The sequence below is a fragment of the Oncorhynchus clarkii genome, unplaced genomic scaffold (genome assembly GCF_045791955.1).
Source record: "Oncorhynchus clarkii lewisi isolate Uvic-CL-2024 unplaced genomic scaffold, UVic_Ocla_1.0 unplaced_contig_5882_pilon_pilon, whole genome shotgun sequence".
Classification (NCBI taxonomy): Eukaryota; Metazoa; Chordata; class Actinopteri; order Salmoniformes; family Salmonidae; genus Oncorhynchus; species Oncorhynchus clarkii.
The window spans coordinates 7,159-32,801 of record NW_027258862.1 but is presented as its reverse complement, the minus strand read 5'-3'; the positions used below and the strand labels follow the sequence as shown (position 1 = coordinate 32,801).

At 45.5% G+C, this 25,643-nt stretch overlaps 1 protein-coding gene across 2 annotated transcripts; it reads right to left on the bottom strand.

Annotated features, from left to right (window-relative positions):
- Positions 1-9,034: 9,034 nt before the first annotated feature.
- LOC139398826 (FMR1-interacting protein NUFIP1-like) lies at positions 9,035-24,284 on the bottom strand. Of its 2 annotated transcripts, none has more exons than XM_071144604.1 (10): positions 23,927-24,284; positions 23,334-23,404; positions 22,507-22,611; positions 18,787-18,849; positions 16,944-17,020; positions 11,364-11,456; positions 11,006-11,193; positions 10,775-10,906; positions 10,342-10,583; positions 9,035-10,194 (listed from the first exon to the last, which is right to left on the bottom strand). In XM_071144604.1, the coding sequence occupies exons 1-10, from the start codon at positions 24,135-24,137 to the stop codon at positions 9,574-9,576; spliced, it is 1,803 nt and encodes a 600-aa protein (XP_071000705.1). In that variant the 5' UTR covers positions 24,138-24,284; the 3' UTR covers positions 9,035-9,573. The 2 variants fall into 2 exon arrangements, with proteins under 2 accessions (XP_071000705.1, XP_071000708.1); XM_071144607.1 differs by having other exon boundaries at positions 22,507-22,608; positions 23,927-24,278.
- Positions 24,285-25,643: the final 1,359 nt, after the last annotated feature.

Genomic DNA, 25,643 nt, shown 5'->3' with positions numbered 1-25,643 from the left:
GAACAGGTAGCCTACCCTCTCAGCCAGGGCAATTTAACACACCTGAACATATGCAGAACAGGTAGCCTACCCTCTCAGCCAGGGCAATTTAACACACCTGAACACACGCAGAACAGGTAGCCTACCCTCTCAGCCAGGGCAATTTAACACACCTGAACATATGCAGAACAGGTAGCCTACCCTCTCAGCCAGGGCAATTTAACACACCTGAACACACGCAGAACAGGTAGCCTACATTCAATATAATACGAGTTGAATCAAAACATGTTTTAAATCCTAGTTCATGAGTTGTCCATAATTGATGAGATGATGCTTGGAGTCTTCACAGACCATGTGACATAAAAAAACCTCTCCTTAAATTATTAAGCAACTACATTTTCTTTACAACATTGAACTTAAACCCTATACTTAAACCCCATACAAATCATGGATCTGGAGATCTTGGAAAAACACACAGTAAGTAAGTTATTATGCCTACGTAACAGTTCATTATGTTTCACCGTGAAAATAAGTTATTAATAAGCACAAAAGCCAAAATAATGTAGACCTCTGACATTGGAAGGCTTCTAACTGAAAGTCACCTTATAGGCCTACGGTCATTAACGCTACTTGTTGGATACTATTGGATGCACATTGGTGTCTAGCTGTAGGCTGACAGACAAAACCAAACAATTAAAAATCAACTAATAAATCTAATGCATTGGAATAAAAAGGCAAAACATTTGTTTTATCAAGGACGCATGGCAAACAAATACCGAACATGAGGAATACAAAGGGAAATCTATACGTAAAAGGAGCTCAGCTGAGGCCCAAAATCAGCACTGAGTGGACAGCGCCGCCACATAGAAATACATGGTTTGAACCAGGGCTGTCACTCATTCCATGGGGGGCCTAGTGTCTAGGGTTTTTGCTTTCAATTAAACCCTAGACAACCAGGTAAGGGGAGTTCTTTACTAATTAGTGACCTTAATTCAATCAAGGAGGAGCGAAAACCCACACAGGCCTCCGTGGAATCAGTTTGCCACGTGCCCTAGACCCACTCCAATTTGCATACCGCCCCCAACAGAACCATTGACGAGGCACTCTCAATTGCAGAATACCTATGTGAGAATGCTGTTCATTGACTACAGCTCAGTGTTCAACACCAATGTCTCCTCCAAGTTCGTCACTAAGCTAAGGACCTTGGGACGAAACACTTCCCTCTGCAACTGGATCCTGGACTTCCGGACAGGCCGACCCCAGGTGGTGAGGGTAAGCAACATCACGTCCGTCACGCTGACACTCAACACAGAGGAAACACTGGGGTGCGTGCTTAGTCTCCCTCCTCACCCACACCAACAGCGTCCTCAAGCTTGGTAGGCCTGAGGCCGTCAGTGACCTGGCAGTGTGGTGCTGGGACAACAACAACAACAACAACCTCTCCCTCAACGTCAGTAAGACCAAGGAGCTGATCGAGGACTAGAGAAAACATTGGGGGGAGGGGTGGGGGGGGGAGCACGCCCCCAGCGACTGGGCTGCAGTAGAGGGTCGAGAGCTTCAAATTCCTCAGTGGCGAAATCACTAAGGACTAAAAATGGTCCACACGCGCACAGTCGTGAAGAATGCGCAACAGCGCCTCTTCCCCTTCAGGAGGATGAAAAAGATTGGCATGGGCCTGTCATGCCCCCACAATGGGATTCCATCAGTTCTAGCTTCCGTTGCTAGGGCTGTTGCTAGAACTTGCAACATTCTGACGGGTTACATGATGAACCATTTGCAAACATTTCTAAAACCTGTTTTCGCTTTGTCATTATGGCATATTTTGTGTAGATTGCTGAGAAACAATTTTTATTTAATCCATTTTAGAATAAGACTAACTTAACAAAATGTTTAAAATGTTAAGGGGTCTGAATACTTCCCCAAAGCACTGTACTTCACCACTAAATCTAAGGGTAGAGCTCAAAAATTCAAACCCCTTGGACGCTGCCATAACATTAGAAGTGCCATCCAAGAAGGCGCAAGGTCATTGGCCACAGATAAAATGACCGCAAATCACGTTGTATTAAGTTCTAGTCCTCTGCTACATCTGGTAATGAATGGTATGGGTGTTGAACAAGTTTAGGAGACTAACTTACTTGGCATTACCTTTGATTGTAAACACACAGATTCAATGGTTGTAAAGATGGGGAGAGGTCAATAATAAATAAAGAGATGCTCTGCTTTTTTGATACCATACTCCAAAAAGCAAGTTCTGCAGGCTCTAGTTTTGTCTAATCTTGATTATTGTCCAGTCGTGTGGTCCAGTGCTGCAAGGAAACACCTAGTTAAGCTGCAGCTGGCCCAGAACAGAGCGGCACATCTTGCTCTTAAATTGTAATCAGACGGGTGATATAAATACAATGCATGCCAATCTCTCTTGGCTAAGCGCTGAGATACTGACAGCATTACTTCTTTTTATAGGAAACAATGTGCTGAAAATCCCAAATTGTTTGCATAGTCAATTTACATACAACTCTGACACGCACACACTTTTCAGTCCACAAATCCAGAACAAATTCAAGAAAGCGTACAGTATTATATAGAGCCATTATTGCATGGAACTTCCTTCCCATCTCATATTGGTCAAATAAAAAACAGATAAAGCACCACCTCACGGCACAACGCCTCTCCCGTCGGACGCAGATAGTTTGTGTGTATTGATGTGTATGCTACCTGTGCCTTTAAAAAAAAAAAAAGTTTTGTCCTTGAGCTGTTGTTGTCTATTGATGTTCTGTATTATGTCATAAGGTATTATGTTTCGTGTTCTGTGTTCTGTGTGGACCCCAGGAAGAGTAGCTTCTGCTTTTGCAACAGCTAATGGGGATCCTAATAAAACACCAAATATCTACAGTAGCTTTGATTGGACTGATCATGTCAACATCATACTTTCAAAATCTTAGCTAGCACTCATGAATCAAGTCAACAACCTACTGGGAAATCCTTTTTAATCCTTGTCATATGAAGAGAAGTATAGATAAAACTTGTGCTCATCGGCCATAAACATTACACAAATTGCAAACGCATATTCAACAATGAGTGGTTAACTCCAAGCATTGCAAAGCAATCACTAGCCTGCTTTTCAGTGGAGTGGGTGTGTGGTCCCAAGTCTGGGTTTAATGGTCTCTTTTCCAAGCTTAAACAGATAGACATTCAACATTGGCCATGCTGTCAATCCAGCATGACTTCTGCCGTGCTCAAAACAACAGGAAACTCTGAATTTGGGGGGGCTGAGACTGGGAAAATACATTTCAAATGGTCATAGAACTCGGAATTGCCAGTCGGGAACTCAGGCCTCTTTCTAGAGCTCCGATCTGAAGATCACTGACATGATTTAACCGAGTTCCCAGTTGTCTTGAAAGCACCATAAATCCAGAGAATGCCGGACTTTGTTGACAAAATGAATGAATCCAAAAATATATTGTATGCTGCTGCATAAATTGTGCAACTTGTGGTGCACGTCAGAACAGAACTCTCCATAGCCTGTTCTAGAGAAATGTAATTATTGAATATTGTAAGCGCTTTAAATGTCTGCTTATATGCCCCTTTATTTATCCTACGGTTCTGACTTTGTGTACAGAGAGAATACTGTAAGAAAGGCCCATGTTCTGAATTCTGTCGCTGTACATTTCAAAAGTGCTGAACAAAAAGTTCCTGTAAGATGGCCCCGAAGAAGATGGCAGACGTTTTACATGCCCCCAGTCGATTGTTTATTTGCGTTGTTTGAAACATATTTTTTTTCAACTTGTTTTGTACATAATGTTGCCGCTACCATCTCCTATGACCGAAAATAACTTCTGGAAAACAGGACTGCGATTACTCACTACGGACTAGCAGAATCCTTTTTTCCCCTTTCACGACTCTGACGAGCCCGACACGAAGGACACACTGCTACCTCGGGGACAGGCCCCGATCACGTGAAAAGGCGGCAGAGAAAGAGAGGCCGATCGATTGAGAATTCGTAGGCGATCGAATAAACCCCCACTTCCTTCCATTCTGCTAGCAAACGTGCCATCTTTGGACAATACAATCGACGAGTTACGCGGAAGATTAAACTAACAACGGGACATTAAAAACTAACATCTTATGCTTCACGGAGTCACAGCTCAACAACATACTGGTTATACGATGTACCGGCAGGATAGAAACGTGGCGTCTGGTAAGACAAGGGGCGGCGGTCTATGTATTTTTGTAAACAACAGCCGGTGCACGATTTCTAAGAAAGTCTAGAGCTTTTGCTCGCCTGAGGTAGAGTATATCATGATAAGCTGTAGACCACACTACCTACCGAGAGAGTTTATCTGTATTCTTTGTAGCTGTTTACATACCACCGCAGTCAGAGGCTGGCACGAAGACAGCATTGAATGAGCTGTATTACGCCATAAGCAAACAAGTTAACGCTCACCCAGAGGCGATGCTCCTAGTAGCCAGGGACCATTTTACCAAATTTCTATCAGCATGTTAAAATGTGCAACCAGAAGGCGTCAAAAAAGCAAAAGCTTTACTCCACAGAGACGCATACAAAGCCCTATCTCCGTTTGGCAAATCTGACCATAATTCTATCCTCCTGATTCCTGCTTACAAGCTAAAATTAAAACAGGAAGCAGCAGTGACTAAATCAATAAAAAAGTGGTCAAACGAAGCAGATGCTAAGCTACAGGACTGTTTTGCGAGCAGACTGGAACATGTTACGGGATTCTGCCGATGGCATTGTGGAGTACACCACATCAGTCATTGGCTTCATCAATAAGTAGATCGATGACGTCTTCCCCACAGTGACCGTACGTACATACCCCAACCAGAAGCCATGGATTACAGGCAACATCCGCACTGAGCTAAAGGCTAGAGCTGCCGCTTTCAAGGAGCGGGACTCTAACCCGGAAGCTTAGAAGAAATCCCGCTACACCTTCCGACGAACCATCAAACAGGCAAAGCTTCAATACAGGCCCAAGATTGAGTCATACTACACCGGATCTGACACTCGTCAAAACATTACAGACTACAAAAAGGGAAGCACAGCTGAGAGCTGCCCAGTGACATGACGAGACGAGCTAAACTACTCCTATGCTCGCTTCAAGGCAAATAACACTGAAACATGCATGAGAGCACCAACCGTTCCGGAAGACTGTGATCACGGTCTCTGCAGCCGATGTCAGTAAGACCTATAAACAGATCAACATTCACAAGGCCGCAGGGCCAGACGGATTACCAGGATGTGTACTGCGAGCACGCGCTGACCAACTGGCAAGTGTCTTCACTGACATTTTCAAGCTCTCCCTGTCAGAGTCTGTAATACCAACATGTTTGAAGCAGACCACCATAGTCCCTGTACCCAAGAACACTAAGGTAAGCTGCCTAAACGACTACCGACCTGTGGCACTCACGTCTGTAGCCATGAAGTGCTTTGAAAGGCTGGTCATGGCTCACATCAACACCAGCATCCCAGAAACCCACTCCAATTTGCATACCGCCCCAACAGGTCCACAGATGATGCAATCTCTTTTGCAGTCCACACTGCCCTTTCCCACCTGGACAAAAGGAACACCTATGTGAGAATGCAATTCATTGACTACAGCTCAGCGTTCAACACCATGGTGCCCTCAAAGCTCATCAATAAGCTAAGGACCCTGGGACTAAACACCTCCCTCTGCAACTGGATCCTAGACTTCCTGACGGGCCGCCCCCAGGTGGTAAGAGTAGTTAACAACACATCTGCCACGCTGATCCTCAACACGGGGGCCCCTCAGGGGTGCGTGCTCAGTCCCCTCCTGTAGTCCCTGTTCACTCATGACTGCACAGCCAGGCATGACTCCAACACCATCATTAAGTTTGCAGACGACACAACAGTGGGAGGACTGATCCCCGACGAGACAGCCTATAGGGAGGTCAGAGACCTGGCCGTGTGGAGCCAGGACAACAACCTCTCCCTCAACGTGATCAAGACAAAGGAGATAATTGTGGACTACAGGAAAAAGAGGACAGAGCACACACCCATTCTCATCGACGGGGCTGTAGTGGAGCAGGTTGAGAGCTTGTCCACATCACCAACAAACTAACATGGTCCAAGCACACCAAGACAGTCGTGAAGCGGGCACGACAAAACCGATTTGGCATGGGTCCTCAGATCCTCAAAAGGTTCTACAGTTGCACCATCGAGAGCATCCTGACTTGTTGCATCATTGCCTGGTATGGCAACTGCTCGGCCTCCGACGCAAGGCACTACAGAGGGTAGTGCAAACAGCCCAGTACATCACTAGGGCCAAGCTTCCTGCCACCCAGGACCTCTATACCAGGCGGTGTCAGAGGAAGGCCCTAAACATTGTCAGACTACAGCCACCCTAGTCATAGCCTGTTCCCTCCGATACCGCACGGCAAGCGGTACCATAACGCCAAGTCTAGGTCCATGAGGCTTCTAAACAGCTTCTACCCCCAAGCCATAAGACTCCTGAACACCTAATCAAATGGCTACCCAGACAATTTGCAGGCCCCCCCCCTCTTTACACCACTGCTACTCTCATCTATGCAGTCACTTTAATAACTCTACCTACATATTACCTCAACTAACCGGTGCCCCCACACATTGACTCTATCGGTACCCCCCTGTATATAGTCTCGCTATTGTTATTTTACTGCTGCTCTTTAATTGCTTGTTACTTTTCTCTTCTCATCTGTATTTTTATTTTTTTAAACTGCATTGTTGGTTAGGGGCTCGTAAGCATTTCACTACACCTGTTGTATCCGGCGCATGTGACTAATACAATTTGATTTGGATTTGACCATGTCCGTCCTAGCTCGTTCATCAACGTCTTAATCGATATTTCGGTTTGCCTCTTATCATCCCCTTATGCCATAGTTTGTACATATCGATTGTCATTAGAAACCACATTTGTTTAAGCAAGTCAGCCATATCAGCTATGTTTTTTGAAAGGCAGTAAATGAGGCTTGTTTGGTTCTAATTATTCAGAGTAAATAACTCACGGACACTAGAGAAGCTTAACCAAGTTTAATTCTTCCCCAAAGGGTCGTTACTGCTGTAATTCAGACAAAAACATGTTCTCACCGTCACAAGTATATATATACCCCACTTTGGACACTCCTCATTCTCTCCAATCCTTACATCTTATGGTTCCACAGGATAAGGGAAACAGGATACTAAACCCTTATTACTCCCTTCAGGGGATCTGACCTGACCTCTTGACCTCAAACCTTCCTTTGCCTAATCCACAGATGTCCATCCACTTCCCTTATAGCAATCCTGTGATCTCCTCCCGTCCACCCAACACATTCCAAAGCCATCGGTCTTTCTACGGAGACCCATTACCTTCTGGCATAAACCCAGTCTCTTTTTATACACTATGCGTCTGATCTATTATGTCTTTAATATCTCAATGTTCAAAGTTTACCACGAATCCAACAGCATGAATGAACCGTTTCGCTGCCAGACAAGGCTCCGCTGATAGTCAGGTGTAGCAGTGGTAAGGTGTTGGGACAGATTGATGTAGTCCCTAACAGTTTGTGGCCCCCCCTTGTCAACACTGGCATGCATCTAAAAGCTGTCCCCCCCCCCCCCTATGCCCCACCAGGATTTACATGCTGGAGTTGGACGGTCGACCACTGAAAGCCCTGATGCCCTACACTTCAGTGAAGCCCAATAGATAGTGTGTTAAGCTTTGGTTGACATTTGAGAAAGAAAGAAATGGTAGTTATGCTGAGCTTATAAAAATGTCCCTCAATTTACCTCCAAATGACTTGAGGACCATCAACTGTCTGAGCTCCCCAGGAAGTATCCCATCCACCAGAACCAGTGAGTTCAGATCAGTCTGATTATCTGTGCTCGGAGTCAGAGGGGGACCAGCTTGAGGTAGGCTGTACCATCCCAGTGTTGAAAAGTAAATATCTCCCATTTATAACACTGCACTAATCCATCAAAATGTTCTCCCAGTAAAGTGTAACCTGTGTGTTTGCTTGTTGACGTCCGTCTCCTAACCTCTAACTCTGCTCTTGTTCTCCAGGACCTAGGGGGTTCAACCCAACACCCAGATCCATCCGATGTCCTCCGTTACCTGTTCTCCAGGACCTAGGGGCTCTGCCCAACACCCACCTGATGTCCTCCGTTACCTGTTCTCCAGGACCTAGTGGTTCTACCCAACACCCACCTGATGTCCTCCGTTACCTGTTCTCCAGGACCTAGTGGTTCTACCCAACACCCACCTGATGTCCTCCGTTACCAGGGTTAGGGGTTCAATTAATTGTTGTATCCTAGGACACACAATAGATATACATTTCAACCACAAAGGTGTACTAATGAGCTACGACAGATAGAACAAAAATAATCATCATAAAGGAGGACTGAAATTAGATTATTTCACTGTAGACCAGGGCCTGTTCAAATAACAACATGACAAGCCCGTGTATGACTCAAACTGATAAGCATGTGAATGGAGTGAAAATTATCTGACTTCGTGATCTGTGCTACGGACCAGCCCAGTACATCACTGGGGCCGAGCTCCCTGCCATCCAGAACCTCTATATCAGGTGGTGGTGAGGACAGCCCAGTACATCACTGGGGCCGAGCTCCCTGCCATCCAGAACCTCTATATCAGGTGGTGGTGAGGACAGCCCAGTACATCACTGGGGCCGAGCTCCCTGCCATCCAGAACCTCTATATCAGGTGGTGGTGAGGACAGCCCAGTACATCACGGGGGCCCAGCTCCCTGCCATCCATAACCTCTATATCAGGTGGTGGTGAGGACAGCCCAGTACATCACTGGGGCCGAACTCCCTCCATCCAGAACCGTTATAACCACCTAAGCCATAGACTTGTCTCTGCTTCCGCGGGGCAAGTGGTACCGTTGTATCAAGTCTGACACCAACAGGCTCCTGAACAGCTTCCATCCACATGCCATAAGACTGATACATAGCTTACATGCATTCGCTACACCCGCAATAACATCAGCTAAACACGAGCATGTGACAAATACATTTGATTCGAAAAAGGACAAAGATGGTCCAAGAACTATCGATTTCCTGGGTTATATTCCCACAGTAGAACAAGTCATTTATTTCCATGTTGAAAAAAGAAGAGTACAAATAAAATGCCAGAGGTAGTTGATGTTTAGATGAAAACATAAATGACTGTAGGGAAATAACTCGCCAACATCAGAGACAAGGTGAAAGGTCTAGGGGACTGCCTTGATTTAAGGGTTACAGGCTCTGCATGGCCAATCCGATATGGCCGTACAGCATTTACTGCGATACGGCCTCTACAGAAGTCAGGGCATTCATACTTCAGAGCTGTTGTGAAGGAAGGAATTTTGTGTTTATACAGGAAGTCCCGCCCCCAACTACAGTCATCCAATTATGTAAAAAACGGAGCTATACAGAGCTCTGCATGGTTACAACATTTGGAGGTGCACGGCAATGCGGAGCTTGAGTAAATAAATCTGCTTTTAGGGTGACAGTCTTGATTTAAGGGTTAGGGTGACAGTCTTGATTTAAGGGTTAGGGTGACAGTCTTGATTTAAGGGTGATAGTCTTGATTGAAGGGTCAGGGTGACTTCAGGGGTCTTGGGTCTCCCAGACTTCATCATCATAGTTGGGGATGGAGGTCTGGGAGTGGTCTTCAGGGTGACCATCTCCATAATTAGCATTCACAGCCAAGTCCATTGGGGTTTCATGGAGGGGATGTGACTGTGAGCTGGCTGGCCCACTCTGTGTGTTCTCCTCCATGCTCTGGTCTTCTCCCACTTGTTGGGCTACAGACTGCTCAGCCACAGTCCCCAGGACCTCAGGGTTAGAGTTCAGCTGAGTTATGACATCAGGGTTTGAGGCTGCACCTGGCATCTCCTCAGGATGAACATCTTCACCATTCAAAATGTCCACCTCTGAAGGTCCCTGACAGACTGGTGGTTTCTGGGTACCTTCTAGTGATGACCTCACCTGGTCACCTTTTTCATCTGGACCAACCACAGAGGTAGCTGGGAGTAGAGCCCTCAGATCATCTGCTCTCACTTCCTGTGTCAGGAGGTCAAGGTTAGGGTCATCTGAGATCACCGTTCTACCCCGAGTTCCCTCCTGGTCCTGAGTTTGACCCTCCAGTACAAAGAAGTTGTTTCGGACAATGTAGCGAACACACTGCAGGAGCACGTTCCTCTCATGGCGGATGTCTGGGGCCAGTAACTGTAAAGGTCAGGGGTCATAGAACAATTCAGCAGGTAGAAAAAAATGCTACCTACATTCACAATACAGACTTGAAAATGTTAAACTTTTATCTCAACCGATTTGTAAAATCAGTTGTGCCTTGATGCCTCTTTCCCGGTGTCTTACCATCTCAAGCAGAGTGGCGCGGCGCTGTTGGGGGGTGTCCATGTTGTTTCGTCCTCCTCTCGCACCTCTTCCTCTCCCCCGACTAGGTCTATGAGGACCAGACCCAGGCTGTGGTTCCTGGGGGGGCTCAGGGTAGAGTCTCTTAGCCCCAGATGAAGCACTGTTCTGGGGCTTGGCTGGCAGAGCCTTCAGCATTTCCTGGTTCTCCTTCAGCAGCTGACTGGTCCTCTGGATGGGCAGGACTGAGACACCACTAACTTTACATCTCAACGTGTTGAATAACGAAATATAATGAAAGTTAAAATATTGAAGCTAAAACCGTGGAATCATTGGCGACGTCTTCTGTTTGTTGCCTCCACACACACACACACACACACACAGAGAAAACAAGCCTCCATACGGGGAAAACAGACAGCTGACATTTAAAGCTCACCTTGTGGTTCCTGGTCACTGTCGCTCTCGGTCATGGAGCCGTAGCTGGCCATCAGAGATCCCAGCCCTGATGTCATTTGTTTAGGGGCCACAGTCACCCCACCTCCACTGACTGGCTCCTCTGTATCAGAGTCTGCAGGGGTCAGAGTCAACAGGGGTTGTGTATACAGGAACAGACATTAGGACCTTTAAAAAAACGTGTCTCTGGCAGGTTCCTGGATCACTGACTGACCTGGGTCGCTGTTGGCAAGAGCCCCCAGTGGGTCTCCCTCCCTGGGGTACTGAGTGAGGGTTTGAGGCCTCTCCATGGGGGGTTGAGTGGGGTGTGGTGGTCTCTCTGACTGACGAGGACCTGGTCTGGCCCATCTGCCCCTCTGGAACCTTCCACCACGCTGTCCACAACCTCTACCCCTCATCCTCCTGACAACAGAACACACAGCATGTTGTAGCATGGCCTTAATAGTTCAGCTAATATAGGTCCCAACTATTCCGTGGAGGAAACTTGTGCATCAGTACAATATCATCCTGTTGTATTTGTAACCTAACTTGTACCAACCAATAAAAACAAATGAAAATGTAGGAAGAAGTACCCAAACTGAGCGGTTTCCAGCACCGCTCCAGTCTCCTCCCTGGCATCCATCACCTTCCTCCTCTTCTCCACGTTCACCAGGGTCGGGTAGTTCCTGTACAGACAGAGACAAAGCTCTGATGTGTGCTTTCTGATAGTGTCACGTGACCTTGAAATTACTAAAAGGTGTCCCGCAAGGGTTGATTTTGGGACCCATCCTCTTTACTATTTATATGAATAATATATCTGCAAAAAACGAACATTAATCTATATGCTGATAACACTATTGGCCCTGCTGCTGACCAGGCTGTTAGAGCATCAGATTCGGTTACCTTGCAGAAAGCCCTTGTGGATTTGAAATTGGTCCTTCATGCGGCGGAAAAAACTAAATACATCCTGTTTTTTCTAATTTTCTCATTGAGATATTTCAGATGGTTTACACATTTATGTGATGGTCCTCTCATTGAGCAGGTTCCCAACCATAAATATTTGGGCTTTTGGATTAGCAAAAATATAAAAAATAAAAAAGACAGACAGATGAGCTGGTAAAGCTGAGATTCAAGGCTTTATAGAACTAGACCAGGCCTCTCCCTAAACAGAAAGCCGGCTGGACACTCAACGTTCCTGCAGCCCCTCATTATGGGACTTCCCATTTATCAGAATGCAGCAGCCATTACTCTAAAACTCTTGGCTGCAGTGTTCACATTTTTATTTTACCAGGTAAGTTGACTGAGAACACAAGTTTAATACTCATCAATGCATCACTTATCAGCTGGTCAGCTGAACCTCTAAAATTCCAGTAGTTTAGAAAGCCGATGAGGAATAGATTCACTCTGGTTTGTGAGTGTTTTGGTTGATTGTAATAATTTGTGTTATTGAAAAGTAGTGAATCTGAAACGGCTGTGTCTGTTTTACTGAATGATATTGAATTGTTTGTTCTCAGGTCACCATTGAGAATGATAACCTGATCTCCCCTGAAAAATAACCACTACAAAAATACCCTTAAAGCTAACAAAACACCTATACTGTATATGCTTCTATAGACAGCTACACAAACTGGAACAAAAACACCCTACTTTCGGAAAATATTCAGACCCCTTGAATTTTACCACGTGTTACGTTACAAAATTGATTTAAAAAAAAGAAGCAATCTACACAATACCCCTTGAAGGATAAAGCGAAAACAGGTGTTGCGATAAAAAATAAACAGAAATACCTAATTTACATAAGTATTCAGACCCTTTGCTCTGAGACTCAAAGTTGAGCTCAGGTGCATCCTGTTTCCATTGATCGTTGAGATGTTTCTACAACTTGGAGTCCATCTGTGGTAATTTCAATTGATTGGACATGATTTGGAAAGACACACACCTGTCTATATAAGGTCCCACAGTTGACAGTGCATGTCAGAGCAAAAACCAAGCCATGAGGTCAAAGGAATTGTCCGTATCTCTCCGAGACAGGGTTGTGTCGAGGCACAGATCTGGGGAATTGTACCCCCCAAAAAATTCTGCAACTTTGAAAGTCCCCAAGAACACAGTGCCTCCATCATTCTTAAATGGAAGAAGTTTGGAACCACCAAGTCTCTTCCAAGAGCTGGCCGCCCGGCCAAACTGAGCAGTCGGGGGAGAAGGGCCTTGGTCAGGGAGGTGACTAAAAACCAGATGGTCACTGACAGAGCTCCAGAGTTCCTCTGTGGAGATGGGAGAACCTTCCAGAAGGTAAACCATCTCTGCAGCACTCCACCAATCAGGCCTTTCTGGTAGAGTGGCCAGACGGAAGCCACTCCTCAGTAAAAGGCACATGACAGCCCGTTTGGGAGTTTTCCAAAAACCACCTAAAGACTCTCAGACCATGAGAAACAAGATTCTCTGGTCTGATGAAACCAAGATTGAACTCTTTGGTCTGAATGCCAAGCATCACATCACACCCTACGGTGAAGCATGGTGGTGGCAGCATCATGCTGTGGGGATGTTTTTTAGCGGCAGAGACCGGGAGACTAATCAGGATCGAGGGAAAGATGAACGGAGCAAAGTACAGATAGATCCTTGCTGAAAACCTGCTCCAGAACGCTCAGGACCTCAAATTGGGGCGAAGGTTCACCTTCCAACAAGACAACGACACTAAGCACACAGCCAAGACAACGCAGGAGTGGCTTTGGGACAAGTCTCTGAATGTCTACCCACAGTTGGTGTTGCCACCCCTGGGGTCATGGCAACACCTACTGTACATGACCCCAGGGTGGCAACACATACTGTACAGTCTAAGTGATATCAATGGGTCTTTCTCTATTCTGATTGTTTTATACTGGTCAAGAAATTCTGCACTAATTGGAGAATTTCCACAACGCCACGTAGGGCTGCATGATATGGGCAAACAATCTAGGCCTTATTTTTAACCAAATGTTGAAATTGCAATTTGACTTGTGATTTAGAGCATAACACTTGGGTGAACTGTTGGAATCATGGAAATAGAATGATTATTCAAATTTTATAGTTAGAATATAATAGTGGGCACGTCGAATACAGTGTTTGATATAACAAATGAAAATGCCAGGGAGGAGTTACTGTGACAGGGTAGGAACCAAAGTGTTGACAAGTGTTTCCTAGGAGACTCTATAATATTTGGCTACATTGAATGTTCTCTCTTACCTACTTCATGAAGCTTCGTGAATTCCTCTGATTTAGAAGTTACTGTTGCACAAAAAAACATGCAGATTTAGTTCTACACCATCACTGGTATTATCAGGCTGTATTTGCTCGTTACGTTTGCTTGGACTCAGTACATTTGTTAGCTAGGTAGCAATTAGCATTAGCTAATAGTGTAATTACAGAAGGCTAGTGGATTAATATTAAAAAGCAAAGTGGAAACAGCGTTGTTGTCATCAACATTGCCGCATGTCAAATTCTATTTTATTTGTCACATGCACCGAATACAACAGGTGTCGACCTTAGTGAAATGCTGACTTACAAGCCCTTAACCAACAGCTTTAAGAAAATAAATAACACTTATTTGTAAGTACAAAATAGATACGGAAATAGAAAATAAAAGGAACAAATAATGAAACAGCAGCAGTAAAATAACAAGCGAGGCTCTATAAGAGGTCGGACGATTATGATTTTTGGAGGACCACAAAAAGCTGATACCGATTGGAGGACCACAAAAAGCTGATACCGATTGGAGGACCACAAAAAGCCGATACCGATTAAAATCCGACGATTTTTGTTTATATATTTGTAATAATGACAATTACAACAATACTGAATGAACACTTATTTTAACTTAGTATAATACATAAATAAAACACAATTTAGTCTCAAATAAATAATGAAACATGTTCAATTTGGTTTAAATAATGAAAAAACAAAGTGTTGGAGAAGAAAGTAAAAGTGGTCTGTGCCATGTAAAAAAGCTAACGTTTAAGTTCCTTGCTCAGAACATGAGAACATATGAAAGCTGGTGGTTCCTTAAAACATGAGTCTTCAATATTCCCAGTTAAGAAGTTTTAGGTTGTAGTTTTTATAGGACTATTTCTCTCTATACCATTTGTATTTCATAGACCTTTGACTATTGGATGTTCTTATAGGCACTATAGTACTGCCAGCCTCGGGAGTTGATGGGCTTGAAGTCATAGATATTCGTCGCCAGACCCACTGGCTCCAGGTCATCTACAAGTGCATGCTAGGTAAAGCTCCGCCTTATCTCAGTTCACTGGTCACGATGGCAACACCCACCCGTAACACGCGCTCCAGCAGGTGTATCTCACTAATCGTCCCTAAAGCCAACACCTCATTTGGCCGCCTTTCGTTCCAGTTCTCTGCTGCCTGTGTCTGGAACGAATTGCAAAAATCGCTGAAGTTGGAGACTTTTATCTCCCTCACCAACTTCAAACATCTGCTATCTGAGCAGCTAACCAATCGCTGCAGCTGTACATAGTCTATCGGTAAATAGCCCACCCAATTTTACCTACCTCATCCCCATACTGTTTTTATTTATTTACTTTTCTGCTCTTTTGCACACCAATATCTCTACCTGTACATGACCATCTGATCATTTATCACTCCAGTGTTAATCTGCAAAATTTTAATTATTCGCCTACCTCATGCCGTTTGCACACAATGTATATAGATAGACTCTCCTTTTTTCTACTGTATTATTGACTTGTTAATTGTTTACTCCATGTGTAACTCTGTGTTGTCTGTTCACACTGCTTTGCTTTATCTTGGCCAGGTCGCAGTTGCAAATGAGAACTTGTTCTCAACTAGCCTACCTGGTTAAATAAAGGTGTTCTCAACTGGCCTACCTGGTTAAATAAAGGTGTTCTCAACTAGCCTACCTGGTTAAATAAAGGTGTTCTCAACTGGCCTACCTGGTTAAATAAAGGTGTTCTCAACTGGCCTACCTGGTTAAAAAAAAAATAATAATAAACAGCGCTGTACTTCAAGCACAGCGAAGAGCTGCTGGCAAACGGAGGAAAGTGTGGTTTGAATGAATGCTTACGAGCCTGTTGCTGCCTACCACCGCTCAGTCAGACTGCTCTATCAAATAATAGACTTAATTATAATGTAATAAACACAGAACTATATGAGCCTTAAGTCATTAATATGGTCGAATACGGAAACTAGAATTTCGAAAACTAAACGTTTATTATTTCAATGAAATACGGAACCGTTCTGTATTTTATCAGACGGGTGGCAACCCTAAGTCTAGATATTGCTGTTACATTGCACAACCTTCAATGTTATGTCATAATTATGTACAATTCTGGCAAATGAATTAGGGTCTTTGTTAGGAAGAAACGGTTTCCACACAGTTGGCAACGAGCCAGGCGGCCCAAACTGCTGCATATACCCCGACTCTGCTTACACTGAACGCAAGAGAAGTGACACAGTTTCAGGCACCGCATTGATTATGTGCAATGCAAGACAAGCTAGTTAAAATAGTAATATCATCAACCATGTGTAGTTAACTAGTGATTATGATAAGATTCTAAAAAAACAAATCAAAGATAAGTTTAATGCTAGCTAGCAACTGCCCATGGCTCCTTGCCCTCACGTAACAGATGGTCAGCCTGCAGCGCAGTTTCCTCGTGGATTGCAATATAATCGGCATCCAAAAATGCAGATTACCGATTGTTATGAAAGCTTGAAATCGGCCCTAATTAAATCGGTCAACCTCTTATCTATACAGGGGGTACCGGTACAGAGTCAATGTGGAGGCGATATACAGGGGGTACCGGTACAGAGTCAATGTGGAGGCTATATACAGGGGGTACCGGTACAGAGTCAATGTGGAGGCTATATACAGGGGATACAGAGTCAATGTGGAGGCTATATACAGGGGGTACAGAGTCAATGTGGAGGCTATATACAGGGGGTACCGGTCCACATGGATGGTAAAATAGACATCTTACTACTGCCAGAATCTACCCAAATTTGGCAGGTGTTAATATTAGGCCCCGATACTGGTGGTAACAGCACATTGTTCATATGGACCACAGAATCAGATCTAATCCAGAAGTAGTCATTTCAAGAGAAATTGAGCAAACAAAAGCATTGCTGATGAGTGACTGGATGTATGTTTAAAAACATACTACAGTACTGACCTGCGCCTCTCCTCTCTCCATTTAGAAATCTCGTCTGGAGTGTCCAGCTTGATTCTCTTTGCCCCTGGGGCATGGTTCTATAGGAGACGGTACAGGAGGAGGTTACACACACGGTTCTATAGGAGATGGTACAGGAGGAGGTTACACACACGGTTCTATAGGAGACGGTACAGGAGGAGGTTACACACACGGTTCTATAGGAGACGGTACAGGAGGAGGAGGTTAAACACGCGGTTCCAGACAGGAGGAGGAGGAGGTTAAACACGCAGTTCCAGACAGGAGGAGGAGGAGGTTAAACACGCGGTTCCAGACAGGAGGAGGAGGTTAAACACGCGGTTCCAGACAGGAGGAGGTGGTTAAACACGCGGTTCCAGACAGGAGGAGGAGGAGGAGGTTAAACACGCGGTTCCAGACAGGAGGAGGAGGTTAAACACGCGGTTCCAGACAGGAGGAGGAGGTTAAACACGCGGTTCCAGACAGGAGGAGGAGGTTAAACACGCGGTTCCAGACAGGAGGAGGAGGTTAAACACGCGGTTCCAGACGGGAGGAGGTTAAACGCGCGGTTCCAGACGGGAGGAGGTTAAACACGCGGTTCCAGACAGGAGGAGGTTAAACACGCGGTTCCAGACAGGAGGTGGTTAAACACGCGGTTCCAGACAGGAGGAGGAGGTTAAACACGCGGTTCCAGACAGGAGGAGGAGGTTAAACACGCGGTTCCAGACAGGAGGAGGAGGTTAAACACGCGGTTCCAGACAGGAGGAGGAGGTTAAACACGCGGTTCCAGACAGGAGGAGGAGGTTAAACACGCGGTTCCAGACAGGAGGAGGTGGTTAATTACGCGGTTCCAGACAGGAGGAGGAGGTTAATTACGCGGTTCCAGACAGGAGGAGGAGGTTAAACACGCGGTTCCAGACAGGAGGAGGAGGAGGTTAAACACACGGTTCCAGACAGGAGGAGGAGGAGGTTAAACACGCGGTTCCAGACAGGAGGAGGAGGTTAAACACGCGGTTCCAGACAGGAGGAGGAGGAGGAGGTTAAACACGCGGTTCCAGACAGGAGGAGGAGGAGGAGGTTAAACACGCGGTTCCAGACAGGAGGAGGAGGAGGAGGTTAAACACGCGGTTCCAGACAGGAGGAGGAGGAGGAGGTTAAACACGCGGTTCCAGACAGGAGGAGGAGGTTAAACACGCGGTTCCAGACAGGAGGAGGAGGAGGAGGAGGTTAAACACGTGGTTCCAGACAGGAGGAGGAGGAGGAGGTTAAACACGCGGTTCCAGACAGGAGGAGGAGGTTAAACACGTGGTTCCAGACAGGAGGAGGAGGTTAAACACGTGGTTCCAGACAGGAGGAGGAGGTTAAACACGCGGTTCCAGACAGGAGGAGGTTAAACACGTGGTTCCAGACAGGAGGAGTTAGGGTATTGCTATTCATGTATAGAAGCAACACTCTTGCTGAGTTGTGGCTGCTTTGTGTGATGTGTTGTCTCTACCTTCTTGACATTTGTGCTGTTGACTGTGCCCAATAATGTTTGTACCATGTTGTGTTGCTACCATGTTGTGTTGCTGCCTTGATATGTTGTCGTCTTAGGTCTCACTTTATGTATTGTTGTCTCTCTTGTTGTGATGTGTGTTTTGTCCTATATTTATATTGTATTGATTTTTAATCCCAGGCCCCAGTCCCCGCAGGAGGCCTTTTGCTAGGCCGTCATGGGAAATAAGAATTTGTTCTTAACCCGACTTGCCTAGTTAAATAAAATAAAATGAATATACAGGAAGAGGTTAATGCTTGGTTCTATATAGATGAGGGGTTGATGGGTAATAGCTGAGGCTGGCGGTCTACTTACATTTTTCCAGTGAATGTTGACCAGCTTCTCATGAGCAGTGAAGCTGCAGTCTTCAACTGAGCACTATAAAACAGAAGTCTCTTTTACTGAAGGTTGACTAACACAATGCTTTGCCTGTTTTACTGAAGATTGACTAACACAATGCTTTGCCTGTTTTACTGAAGGTTGACTAACACAATGCTTTGCCTGTTTTACTGAATGTTGACTAACACAATGCTTTGCCTGTTTTACTGAAGGTTGACTAACACAATGCTTTGCCTGTTTTACTAAAGGTTGACTAACACAATGCTTTGCCTGTTTTACTGAAGGTTGACTAACACAATGCTTTGCCTGTTTTACTGAAGGTAGACCAACAACGGAACTGCTTTCTCTGGAACAGGCCCAGATCCCTGTGATTTGTGTGAAGAGGAGGCGGAGAAAAGGGGTCGGACAGCCTTCTGAAAATGCATAGGCGATCGAATAAACCCCCACTTCCTTCCATTCTGCCAGCAAACTTGAAATCTTTGGACAATAAAATCGGCGAGTTACGCAAAAAATTAAACTACCAAAAGGACATTTAAAACTGTTATATGTTATGTTTCACAGAGACTTGGCTGAACGATGACACTATCAACATACAGCTGGCTGGTTATACGATGCACCGGCAGGATAGAACAGAGGCGTGGCTGGTTATACGATGCACCGGCAGGACAGAACAGAGGCGTGGCTGGTTATACGATGCACCGGCAGGATAGAACAGAGGCGTGGCTGGTTATACGATGCACCGGCAGGACAGAACAGAGGCGTGGCTGGTTATACGATGCACCGGCAGGACAGAACAGAGGCGTGGCTGGTTATACGATGCACCGGCAGGATAGAACAGAGGCGTGGCTGGTTATACGATGCACCGGCAGGATAGAACAGAGGCGTGGCTGGTTATACGATGCACCAGCAGGATAGAACAGAGGCGTGGCTGGTTATACGATGCACCGGCAGGACAGAACAGAGGCTGGTTATACGATGCACCGGCAGGATAAAACAGAGGCGTGGCTGGTTATACGATGCACCGGCAGGATAGAACAGAGGCGTGGCTGGTTACACGATGCACCGGCAGGACAGAACAGAGGCGTGGCTGGTTACACGATGCACCGGCAGGATAGAACAGAGGCGTGGCTGGTTATACGATGCACCGGCAGGATAGAACAGAGGCGTGGCTGGTTATACGATGCACCGGCAGGATAGAACAGAGGCGTGGCTGGTTACACGATGCACCGGCAGGGAACTGGAATAAATAAATACACATTAAAAACTCCGGACCACCTGTACTCCACACACAGAGACACATACAGCTCTCCCTCGCCCTCCATTTGGCAAATCTGACCATAATTCTATTCTCCTGATTCTTGCTCAAATTAAAACAGTAAGCACCAGTAACTAGATCAATAAAATAAAAAGTGGTCAGATGACGCAGATGTTAAACTGCAGGACTGTTTTGCTACCAGACTCGAATATGTTCCGGGATTCCTCCGATGGAATTGAGGAGTACACCACATCAGTCATTGGCTTCATCAACATGTGCATTGATGTCGATGTCCCCACAGTGACCGTATGTACATACCCCAACCAGAAGCCATGGATTACAGGCAACATCCGCACTGAGCTAAAGTCTAGAGCTAACACTTTCAAAGGAGCAGGACTCTAACCCGGAAGCTTATAAGAAATTTCGCTATGCCCTCCGACGAACCATCAAAACAGGCAAATCTTCAATACAGGACTAAGATCAAATCATACTACACTGGCTCTGACACTCGTCAGATGTGGCAGAGCTTGCAAACCATTACAGACTACAAAAGGGAAGCACAGCCGAGACCTGCCCAGTGACATGAGCTAAACTAGTTCTATGCTCGCTTCGAGGCAAATAAGACCGAAACATGCATGAGAACACCAGCTGTTCTGGAAGACTGATCACGCTCTCCGCAGCCGATGTGAGTAAGACCTTAAAACAGGTCAACATTCACAAGGCCGCAGGGCCAGACGGATTACCAGGATGTGTGCTGCGAGCATGCGCTGGCCAACTGGCAAGTGTCTTCACAGACATTTTCAAGCTCTCCCTGTCCGAGTCTGTAATACCAACATGTTTCAAGCAGACCACCATAGACCCTGTGCCCAAGAACACTAAGGTAACCTCCTAAATGACTACCGACCCGTAGCAGTCACGTCTGTAGCCATGAAATGCTTTGAAAGGCTGGTCATGGATCACATCAACACCATTATCCCAGAAACCCTAGACCCACTCCAATTTGCATACCACCCCAACAGATCCACAAATTATGCAATCTCTTTTGCACTCCACGCTACCCTTTCCCACCTGGACTAGAGGAACACCTATGTGAGAATGCTATTCATTGACTACAGCTCAGCATTCAACACCATAGTGCCCTCAAAGCTCATCACTAAACTAAGGACCCTGGGACTAAACACCTCCCTCTGCAACTGGATCCTGGACTTCCTGACGGGCCGCAAAAGGTGGCGAGGGTAGGTAACAACACATCTGCCACGCTGACCCTCAACACAGGGGACCCTAAGGGGTGCGTGCTCGGCCCCCTCCTGTACTCTCTGTTCCCTCGTGACTGCACGGCCAGGCACGACTCCAACACCATCATTACATTTGCAGATGACACAACAGCGGGATGCCGGATCACCGACAATTACGAGACAGCCTATAGGGAGGTCAGAGACCTGGCCGTGTGGTGCCAGGACAACAACGTCTCTCTCAACATGATCAAGACAACTGAGATCATTGTGGACTACAGGAAAAAGAGGACCGAGCACACCCCCGTTCTCATCGATGGGGCTGCAGTGGAACAGGTTGAGAACTTCAAGTTCCTTGGTGTCCACATCACCAACAAAATAACATGGTTCAAGCACACCAAGACAGTCATGAAGAGGGCACGACAAAACCTATTCCCCATCAGGAGACAAAGGATTTGGCATTGGTCCTTAGATCCTCAAAAGGTTCTTCAGCTGCACCATCGAGAGCATCCTGACTGGCTGAATCACTGCCTGGTATGGCAACTGCTCGGCCTCCGACCGCAACGCACTACAGAGGGTTGTGAGTACGGCTCAGTACATCACCGAGGCCAAGCTCCCTGCCACCCAGGACCTCTATACCAGGCGGTGTCAGAGGAAGGCCCTACAAATTGTCAAAGACTCCAGTCACCCTAGTCATAGCCTGTTCTCTCTGATACCGCACGGCCAGCGGTACCAGAGCACCAAGTCTAGGTCCAAGAGGTTTCTAAACTGCTTCTACCCCCAAGCCATAAGACTCCTGAACACCTAATCAAATGGCTACCCAGACAACTGCTACTCTGTTATCATCTATGCATAGTCACTTTAATAACTTTACCTACACATTACCTCAACTAACCGGTGCCCCCGCACATTGACTGTACCGGTACCCCCCTGTATATAGTCTCACTATTGTTATTTTACTGCTGCTCTTTAATTACTTGTTACTTATATTTCTTATTTGTATATTATTTTTTTTAACTGCATTGTTGGTTAGGGGCTCTTAAGTAAGCATTTCACTGTAAGGTATTGTAAAGTACTGTTGTATTAGGCTCATGTGACTAATAGAATTTGATTTGAAGCTTGGAACCCTGATGACCTAGTATGATGTCATTACATTCGGTTCATCACCTCATGTCAAATCAGAATAATTTGATCATGAGAATCAGTTACCTTGACATGTTCAGAGACATGTTGGTCATACTTGTCTTGGTTTTTGAATCCTCGGTCACACGGGTCACAGAAATGTGAAAACTCTGGTTCTTTTTTATTTTTCTGCTGGAAAGAAAACAAAACATTTGAACCCATTAAAGTCAAATCAGTCAGTCACCCTATTGGAGTGTTACACTGTCTAAGACGGGGATGGCCAACTGATGGGGGACACAAACAAACAAATCATCATGAGGGGCCACAGTGTGTCTGTGTACCACCATCCATGAAGGGGAGGAGATGGGTTAAAGGAGGATTTTTAAGCCTTGAGACATGGATTGTGTATGTGTGCTTTTCAGAGGGTGAACGGGCAAGACAAAATAGTCAGTGCCAGGCGCACAGGTTGGCACAGGTTCCTGTGTATTTAAAGAACTGTCCACCACCCAACTTGACATCTATGGGTAGCATTGGAGTCAACATGGGTCAGCATCCCTGTGGAACGCTTTTGACCAACTGAGGCTGTTCTGAGGGGGGAGGGGGGGTAGGGGGTTGCAACTCAATATTAGAGAAGAGTTCTTCATGTTTTATACACTCGGTGTACTTTGTATCCCTCATTTACTCAAGTGTTATCATTATTTTTGCAGTTACCTGTGTTAATGGCTTGTTTATTGTTTATTCCATGTGTAACTCTGTGTTGTTGTTGGTGTCACACTGCTTTGCGTTATCTTGGCCAGGTCTTAGTTGCAAATGAGAACTTGTTCTCAACTGGCCTAGCTGGTTAAATAAAGGTGCAATAAAATAAAACATATATATCAGAGACCTGGCTTTTGGTTTGATGGTGGATTTACTACCTTTTTCCCATGGTTGTTGGGACGACCATAGTCCTGCCTTCCGCCTCCGTGTCCACGATGGAAGTTCTGGCCTGTGGGTCAAAGGTCAAAACAACAATATTATGACTTGCCGACCTACTGCTGGGTACAGTTCAGTCATCACCAATCTGACACTTCTGTTCTGTTAATAATGATGCAGGATCTCCTCTGCCCAGATACTGGTTCAACCCAGACGTGAACCAGCATCTCCTCTGACCAGATACTGGTTCAACCCAGACGTGAACCAGCATCTCCTCTGCCCAGATACTGGTTCAACACAGACGTGAACCAGCATCCCCTCTGCCCAGATACTGGTTCAACCCAGACGTGAACCAGCATCCCCTCTGCCCAAATGATAGATGTACATTACACGGGGCCAAGCTTGGTCAGCCCTACTGACCTACCCCACTAAATGGCGTCATGAGGGTTTACTTCAACAGACCTGATTGGTATAGGTCATAGTAGTCCACCAGGGGCTCTCAGCCAGGCACGTGTCAACCTAGGGACCGTGCAAAGAAGCCTCTTTACCAGGCCGCTGCTAGAACCATAACTCTCCTAGTTAGTATAATACTCACCATATGAGCCTCTGGGTCGACCTGGTCCGGGGCCGCAGTTCCAGTGTTCTCCCTGGCCGTTGTATCTCCACGGCTCGGACGGTGGCTCGTACCAGTTCCACATACCGGGCTGGAAGTTGCTCGGAGGTGGAAGGAACGTTGGCGGACTCACCATCGAACCCGGAGGAGGAGAGACAAAGTTCGGCGGAGGGTAGCTTCCAAAATCATTCATGATGTAGGTGGCGCCTCTTCTTCAATGTTTTGTGGATTAAATTCGTTTGTATAAATGTTTGTCCAGCTACGACCGCGGAGGTATAATAAGAACCGCTACAACACATGTGTGTTTCTGCTCCCGTTGCCGCGTTCACGTGATAGTCGTAACAAGGAAACACTGAAATTTCCGAATATGCAAGTATTGGTTGTACTTATGTACACGTGCCGCTTTCAACCAGTCAGCAAGTCGGACATTTCTGAGTTTCCTAGTTCCGACTGGCATATGAACGCCACAAGTTTACATCTGCAAAGCGTGTTCACCAGACTGAACGTCATATCCGCTCGTTTACAAAAACCAAAAACAATTCAATAATATCATTATTTGAAGTAACAACGATTTAGGCATAATGAAAATGTACCATAACTCGTGTAGTTTATGAAAACTAACTCATGTAGAATTATATCTGCCCTATGTACATAGTGATTGTACACTGGTCTCTTTAATAAGATTTACATACCGTTTTACCCACTTTTTATTTTATTTCGCCTTTATTTAACCAGGTAGGCTAGTTGAGAACACCTTTATTTAACCAGGTAGGCCAGTTGAGAACACCTTTATTTAACCAGGTAGGCTAGTTGAGAACACCTTTATTTAACCAGGTAGGCTAGTTGAGAACACCTTTATTTAACCAGGTAGGCTAGTTGAGAACACCTTTATTTAACCAGGTAGGCTAGTTGAGAACACCTTTATTTAACCAGGTAGGCTAGTTGAGAACACCTTTATTTAACCAGGTAGGCTAGTTGAGAACACCTTTATTTAACCAGGTAGGCTAGTTGAGAACACCTTTATTTAACCAGGTAGGCTAGTTGAGAACACCTTTATTTAACCAGGTAGGCTAGTTGAGAACACCTTTATTTAACCAGGTAGGCTAGTTGAGAACACCTTTATTTAACCAGGTAGGCTAGTTGAGAACACCTTTATTTAACCAGGTAGGCTAGTTGAGAACAAGTTCTCATTTGCAACTGCGACCTGGCCAAGATAAAGCATAGCAGTGTGAACAGACAACACAGAGTTACACATGGAGTAAACAATAAACAAGTCAATAACATAGTAGAAAAAAAAGAATCTTTATACATTGTGTGCAAAAGGTATGAGGAGGTAGGCAATAAATAGGCCATAGGAGTGAATAATTACAATTTAGCAGATTGTAATTATGGAGTATTAAATTAACACTGGAGTATTAAATGATCAGATGAACATGTGCAGGTAGAGATACTGGTGTGCAAAAGAGCAGAAATGTAAATCAAATAAAAACAGTATGGGGATGAGGTAGGTAGATTGGGTGGGCTATTTACCGATAGACTATGTACAGCTGCAGCGATCTGTTAGCTGCTCAGATAGCAGATGTTTAAAGTTGGTGAGGGAGATAAAAGTCTCCAACTTCAGAGATTTTTGCAATTCGTTCCAGTCGCAGGCAGCAGAGAACTGGAAGGAAAGGCGAGGTTGGAGTAGCCAGGAGGAAGG

Excerpts from the sequence above, each read along its gene's own strand:
- LOC139398826 (XM_071144604.1), bottom strand. The coding sequence starts at position 24,137 with ATGAATGATTTTGGAAGCTACCCTCCGCCGAACTTTGTCTCTCCTCCT. Across the intron at positions 22,612-23,333 it reads CCAACAACCATGGGAAAAAG|CAGAAAAATAAAAAAGAACC; the intron begins GTAGTAAATCCA and ends TTTTCTTTCCAG. Across the intron at positions 11,457-16,943 it reads TGGAGAGAGGAGAGGCGCAG|GAACTACCCGACCCTGGTGA; the intron begins GTCAGTACTGTA and ends CTGTCTGTACAG.